The sequence below is a fragment of the Salmo salar genome, chromosome 15 (genome assembly GCF_965601325.2).
Source record: "Salmo salar chromosome 15, fSalSal1, whole genome shotgun sequence".
Lineage (NCBI taxonomy): Eukaryota > Metazoa > Chordata > Actinopteri > Salmoniformes > Salmonidae > Salmo > Salmo salar.
In genome coordinates this window covers 46,927,956-46,935,183 of record NC_138305.1, presented here as the reverse complement: position 1 = coordinate 46,935,183, position 7,228 = coordinate 46,927,956, and the positions used below count along the sequence as shown (strand labels likewise).

The 7,228-nt window shown below is 43.5% G+C and overlaps 1 protein-coding gene across 3 annotated transcripts; it reads right to left on the bottom strand.

Annotated features, from left to right (window-relative positions):
• Positions 1-237: 237 nt before the first annotated feature.
• On the bottom strand, positions 238-2,950 carry LOC106596676 (L-rhamnose-binding lectin CSL3). Of its 3 annotated transcripts, XM_045695749.2 has the most exons (9): positions 2,887-2,950; positions 2,628-2,663; positions 2,503-2,547; positions 2,224-2,359; positions 1,962-2,080; positions 894-938; positions 657-786; positions 469-576; positions 238-391 (listed from the first exon to the last, which is right to left on the bottom strand). In XM_045695749.2, exons 1-8 carry the CDS (start codon positions 2,915-2,917, stop codon positions 471-473), a joined length of 648 nt encoding a protein of 215 aa, XP_045551705.1. In that variant the 5' UTR covers positions 2,918-2,950; the 3' UTR covers positions 238-391; positions 469-470. The 3 variants fall into 3 exon arrangements, with proteins under 3 accessions (XP_045551705.1, XP_045551706.1, XP_082817955.1); XM_045695750.2 differs by having other exon boundaries at positions 238-576; XM_082961829.1 differs by lacking the exon at positions 2,628-2,663 and having other exon boundaries at positions 2,887-2,947.
• Between the last annotated feature and the right edge of the window lie 4,278 nt (positions 2,951-7,228).

Below are 7,228 nucleotides of genomic sequence, written 5' to 3'. Positions count from 1 at the left end.
GACAAGTAAGCCTGCTGATGTCATAAGTACTACTTGTCAGTGATTTGAGGGGCAGGTACAATTGATTGACCATCCAGAGCACAATGAGTATTTTACAACTGCCTAAAGGTGGGCACAGAAGACCGACAAAGGCATGTTAGGGCCAGGTACAAATGAGTCCAGTGAAAGGCGAGAATAAAGGACACATGTTCAGAAATATTCATGTGACATTTAGTAATATACAAGAGGCAACCAGTCTTGTCTTTCTGACATGTCATTTAATTCAGACCAACCACAGTTCAGAAATGCTTCCACACAAAATACACAGGTTTACAATGGTCATTGAAGTTGGAGGAAAACAGCAAGATATCCCAGAAGCCTTGTACATCTTCAGGTTCCACAGGAAGATATTCTACAAGACAAACCGTCAGCACCAGCATTCTAGTTCCCAGTCATGTGTGCATGCACACACATATATATAAAACTCACATTCAGTCACAGGTGTAAGCCACATCCAAGTACTTATAAGTTCCGACACAGGGGTCACCGAACACGGAGTTGGATACCTTGACGATACACTGGCGCTCTCCGTCACACCTGTGTGTAAACAGGTAGAGGTTATTAACGCCACAGCCAATGAGTGCCTACAGGTAAATGCACACTAAAGGTGTCACTACCTTTCTGCCATTGTGCTGGATTGGCTGAGGCAGTTGGTGTTTTTGAGTTGTTTATGTGGGCGCCCAGTGGAACACACATCGTGTTGACGACGACCATAGTTGGCACGCTGAATATGGATCTCACCCCGATCTGAGGAAGATAAAGAAGAAAATGGCCAAATCTGGGTGTTTGTGTGGGCTAGTGACTAATATACATCACCACATGATTATACCGTACGGTAGTGCTAACCAGCTTACCACATAGTAGTTGGGAATCAGAGCCTTCACATATGATGCTGCTTACTGCAAGGACAACACAGGAGTTACACCACACTGGCCAGACAAATTAAGACATACATTAGCCTGGTGAAGTGTTTGGGATGGGCACTAACAGGGAATGTTGATTTCAGGTGCATATTTTTTTTAAAGTCATTTTAAACTTGTTGGCAAGTATAAAAAGGCGCGTCATCTTTCACTGTTACCTTGTAGTTTCAGTTCCTTATGAGCAGGTCTCTAAAGGCTAACATTTTAAGCAAACTGGCTGGCTAGATCTAAACTGGTGAAAAATAAAGTCGACCCGCTACACCAAATCTGTATTTCTATGCCGTGCCAGATTAGCTGTATACCCTACAAATATGTGGGAGTAGCGCTAGCTAGCTACCGTTCACTGAAACATAGTCGGTCTTTAACCAGATTAAGTGCGCACAAGCATCAAATAAGCCACTTCCCGTCCGTGTTCCTGCTGGCTAATTGAGCTTGATATGTACATCTAAAAAGGAACAGCATATGAGACAAGTCAAAAAGGGTCAATGGTGCAGCTGTAGAATTGAGCATCGGAAGGCTGATAGCAAATCCTTTTAGCCTCCTGGCAGGGAGGGGCTCAGCCCTCCGTTTCATGTAGTCCACAATCAGTTCCTTTGTCTTGCCGATATTGTCGTCTTGGCACCACACTGCCAGGTCTCCGACCTCCCTATAGGCTACGCTAACTAAAGTTGTTGCCGGGTACATTGTTCCATAACCACAGTTTATGTGCTAGAGTTAGTTAGCAGGTGAGGGTGGCTTAAACATGGAGAAACAAATGCATGTATTTAACACGTTGTGGCCATAAAGCAGAATTTAATAACAAAGCTGGTACCATAGGGGAACCAACCCATTCTATTCCCTTTCTTGCCATCAGCAGAGTGCACGCTTTTACAAAAGAGTCAAATGGGTAGGAGTATTAAACAATATCCCAACATGCCACAGTCATACCGATAGTACGTCGAATTAAATTATGGCTTTTGGTGCCCACCACTAGCTATTATTAGCACACATTCAGAGACTGACTTGTTTCATGCTGTTGGACACAGGAGTATTTGGTGTCCAGGTACTTGTAAGTCCCGACACAGGGGTCCCCAAAAACGAAGTTGGATGCTGGGACAACACACTGGCTCTTCCCATCGCACCTGTTTGTTTCAAAGACAGGTAGAGGTCATGAGTTCCCACAGGTGAAGACTACAGGTTCTAGTATCTTTTTAACCATCTTGCTGGTGGTTGTTACCACTACAGCCAAGGAGTTCATACAGGTAAACACCACTGGTTCTAGTACCTTTCTGCCACCTTGCTGGTGGAGGATTGGCTGAGGCAGTTGGTGTCGGTGAGTTGGTTATCGGGGCGCCCAATGGAACACACATCGTGTTGACGCCGACCATAGTTGGCACGCTTGATTTGAATCTTACCTCCATCTGAGGGAGATGGGGAAGAGAGACAAAGAAAAGGAGAAAGGTGAGCGAAGACTGGGTCTCTTAAGTGTGGGCCAGTGACGCTAATCTACAGTAGAAAATATCATAGGTGGTCAGTGACTATACAGTAGTGTTGACTAGCTTACCACATTGCAGTAAAGCATCAGAGCCTTCACACGTGATGCTGATTGCTGCCAGGACAAATTAACAGGAATTACACACCACTCACATTAGCTTGGTTAAGTAGTATCATCATTATTACATACAGTACCTCCATCTGTTAGTGTACAGCAAGCTGCAGCCAGCACTGAAAGAACGTCACACAGCTAGTTCAGCAACATTCCACATCATATGCACTTGGACCATGAAGCTAGAATTTAGCATTTGACTCTACTGTAGTCATGGAGTTCAGAATTTGGTCTCTTATTCCATGCATGCAATGTGACAGTTTGTTAGACAATTTTGTTTTGAACAATAGAAATTGAATGTCCCTCAAGTCATATGACATGATACAGATTTTGTATACTCACATGTGACCACCGTCAGTCTGAACATGCGCATGATGCCAGGTACAGGAGTGGTAGTAACAGAGAAAATGCAACTGATGCTAATTAGACCCAATACACCTGGTATTTATGTTATGTGACATGTCTTAATTAACCCAGGTGTATCTATTTGTCTCCAGGTGCAGCTCATTGCAATTAGGGGCCGGCGTTTGCTGGTCTATACATGGCTATTGGTTCAGTCTCATCTCATGGAGATAGATAGAGGACTCTAGATGGATAAAAATACATTTTGGCATTAACATTGCCATTGAGGGCGGAACATTTTAAAGTAGACATCTAGGTGGGGCTTCTTCGTTAAGGAAGAATCACACGGGCCACGTTCAGTCGCAAAGCTTTCGAGCATTGCAGATTTCCATTTCATGAATAGAGACAACGTATTTCCTTATTCTACATGTCGGAGAGCCATATTTGTTCAACATTGCATATTTTTATCTGAACCTTCCAAAACGTTGCATCCTGCTGAACGCACCCTATTATTCAATCCGGGTCATCAGGAGGGATCAGCCAATTAATTATACTCTTGAGCAAACATTGCATAACTGTATTCACATCCTACCATACCTTTGTCTGTACATTATGCCTTGAATCTATTCTACCTTGCCCAGAAACCTGCTCCTTTTACTCTCTGTTCCGAACGTACTAGACGACCAGTTGTTATAGCCTTTAGCCGTACACTTATCCTACTGCTAATCTGTTCCTCTGGTGATGTAGAGGTTAACCCAGGCCCTGCAGTGCCTAGCTCCACTCCCATTCCCCAGGCGCTCTCATTTGTTGACTTCTCTAACCGTAAAAGCCTTGGTTTCATGCATGTTAACATTAGAAGCCCCCTCCCTAAGTTTATTTTATTCACTGCTATAGCACACTCTGCCAACCCGGTTGTCCTAGCCGTGTCTGAATCCTGGTTTAGGAGGACCACCAAAACCCCTGAAATTTCCATCCCTAACTATAACATTTTCCGACAAGATAGAACTGCCAAAGCAGGTGGAGTTGCAATCTACTGCAGCGTTAGCCTGCAGAGTTCTGTCTTACTATCCAGGTCTGTGCCCAAACAATTTGACCTTGTACTTTTTAAAAAAAATCAACCTTTCCAGAAACAAGTCTCTCACCGTTGCCACTTGCTATAGACCACCTTCTGTGCCCTGGACACCATATGTGAACTGATTGCCCCCCATCTATCTTCAGAGCTCGTGCTGTTAGGTGACCTATACTGGCATATGCTTAACACCCCGGCCATCCTACAATCTAAGCTTGATGCCCTCAATCTCACACAAATTATCAATGAACCTACCAGGTACAACCCCAAATCCATAAACACGGGCACCCTCATATATATCATCCTAACCAACGTGCCCTCCAAATACACCTCTGCTGTCTTCAACCAGGATCTCAGCGATCACTGCCAAATTGCCTGCGTCCGTAATGGGTCTGCGGTCAAACAACCACCTCTCATCACTTTCAAACGCTTCCTAAAACCCTTCAGCGAGCAAACCTTTCTAATCGACCAGGCCCGGGTATCCTGGAAGGATTTTGACCTCATTCCGACAATAGAGGATGTCTAGTTATTCATTAAAAGTGCTTTCCTCACCATCTTAAATAAGCATGCCCCATTCAAAAAATGTACAACCAGGAACAGATATGGACCTTGGTTCACTCCAGACCTGACTGCTCTTGACCAGCACAAAAACATCCTGTGGCGTACTGCATTAGCATCGAATAGCCCCCGCGATATGCAGCTTTTCAGGGAAGTTAGGAAAGCAAAGGCTAGCTTTTTCAAACTGAAATTTTCATCCTGTGACACGAACTCCAAAAAGTTCTGGGACACTGTCACCACCGATAAATCCATGATAATTGAGAATTTCAATAAGCATTTTTCTATGGCTGGCCGTGCTTTCCACCTGGCTACCCCTACCCAGGTCAACAGCCCTGCACCCCCCACATCAACTTGCCAAAGCCTCTCCCATCCTTCACCCAAATCCAGATCGCTGATGTTCTGATAGTGCTGCAAACTCTGGACCCCTATAACTCAGCCGGGCTAGACAATCTGGACCGTCTTTTTCTAAAATGATCAGCCGAAATTGTTGCAACCCCTATTACTAGCCTGTTCAACCTCTCTTTCGCATCGTCTGAGATCCCCAAAGATTGGAAAGCTGTCATCCCCCTCTTCAAGGTCATCACCCTCTTCAAAGGGGGAGACACTCTAGACCCAAATTGCTACAGACCTATATCTATCCTACCCTGCCTTTCTAAGGTCTTCGAAAGCCAAGATAACAAACAGATCACCAACCATTTCGAATCCAACCGTAATTTCTCCGCTATGCAATCTGGTTTCCGAGCTGGTCATGGGTGTACTTCAGCAACGCTCAAGGTCCTAAAAGATATCATAACCACCATCGATAAGAGACAATACTGTGCAGCTGTATTCATCGACCTGGCCAAGGCTTTCGACTCTGTCAATCACCACATTCTTATCGGCAAACTCAACAAACTTGGTTTCTCAAATGACTGCCTAGCCTGGTTCACCAACTTCTTCTCAGATAGAGTTAAGTTGGTCAAATCGGAGGGCCTGTTGTCCGGACCTCTGGCAGTCTCTATGGGGGTGCCACAGGGTTCAATTCTCGGGTCGACTCTTTTCTCTGTATACATCAATGATGTTGCTCTTGTTGCTGGTGATTCTCTGATCCACCTCTATGCAGACGACACCATTATGTATACTTCTGGCCCTTCTTTGGACACTAAGAACAAAATACCCTTATCAAATATCTTTTGCACAAATACAGGTCTTTTATCAACCAGCACAGAGTTCAGCCATAATATTTTTTGTAATATTTGTTCTATCTTTTCAGGTGGATGAAATTGTAGCCAGTTCTGCAATGCTTGTTTGAAAAAGAGAGATACTGTGAAAAAAAAGTATCATTTGCAATTAATCAAAAATGAGACATGGCAATCTGCACAAAGGATGAGCTTTTCTTAGTAATCTACATGAGAACCATTTAGGGTTCAAGAAAAACTTTTGAATAAGTGAAGCTTTCAGAAAGAGGTTTAGTGCTTTTATATTTAATAATCTCAACCCATCCAATTCATATTCATAATAGATTACATTACATCGTTCTTGAATAAGTTAAGTTCTTGTTTTTCCACTGATTTTGTATCTCTGTAGTATTGTTTTTATCGCCATTTACCTGTACTATTAGTTCATGGGTTCTCTTAGTTAATGCTGACTATTTGGGGCATACAACCATCGAAGCTCTGCAGATTTTGTGAGGATACAGAATCAATTGTCCATTTATTTTGGTATTGCCCTCAAGTAGCCTCTCAGGAATGTCTGAAAATGCAAAACATTGATCCAAAATTGACCCTAGAAATAGTACTGTTGGAGAGCTGGAGACCGGGGTCAGTCAATTACCACTCTGTCAAAGTATTTCAACTCAGTCTGTAGATTCTAGTCGACAGAAATTGTGTTAATCACAACATAGTATGCTGCGTAGAAATCCCAAAAGGGTGGCCAGCAGAGACAGGTGGGATGTGGAATTGGAGACAAGTGGGAGCAGAGTTGCTGGGCAAAGGATAGAATGACAGATGTAAAATAAATTCCATATAAAAAGGTAAGTACATTGACACTGAGGGCTGTGTTGATACAGTTGAGGTTGATTCCATGCAGGTGTTTGTACAAATGCACATGGTGCCATACATGCACTCAAACATTGTTGGCCTTGCTTTTCCTCAGGGTGGAATCTGATGGTTGAGGGGCAGCATCGGTAGGGTCCCCGTTTGACATTGTGGGAGATCTGTCGACGTGCCCTTCAGCAGGGTGTTGACCCTGTTTGCCTCTCTGGATAAGAGGCTGTTAGATGACTAATATGATGTAGTTGGGCAGCATCACTGCAAGTATATGTTTAAGAAATAGCCTCTAGATTAATTTACACATCACGGTAACATTTGGCTTATGATCTGATCAATAAGAGTCTATCACTTAATGATCAGGGTTTGTAGGGTCTACACGTTGTATGTAATGTCTTAACCGTCCAGGTCTGCTTTGTGACCAGATTAGCTGCTGACGTGAACAAACTTGGACAAGTAAGCCTGCTGATGTCATAAGTACTACTTGTCAGTGATTTGAGGGGCAGGTACAATTGATTGACCATCCAGAGCACAATGAGTATTTTACAACTGCCTAAAGGTGGGCACAGAAGACCGACAAAGGCATGTTAGGGCCAGGTACAAATGAGTCCAGTGAAAGGCGAGAATAAAGGACACATGTTCAGAAATATTCATGTGACATTTAGTAATATACAAGAGGCAACCAGTC

Excerpts from the sequence above, each read along its gene's own strand:
- LOC106596676 (XM_045695750.2), bottom strand. The coding sequence starts at position 2,917 with ATGCGCATGTTCAGACTGACGGTGGTCACAT. Across the intron at positions 2,548-2,627 it reads CTGTACACTAACAGATGGAG|CAATCAGCATCACGTGTGAA; the intron begins GTACTGTATGTA and ends TTGTCCTGGCAG. Across the intron at positions 2,081-2,223 it reads ACCAGCAAGGTGGCAGAAAG|GTGCGATGGGAAGAGCCAGT; the intron begins GTACTAGAACCA and ends TGAAACAAACAG.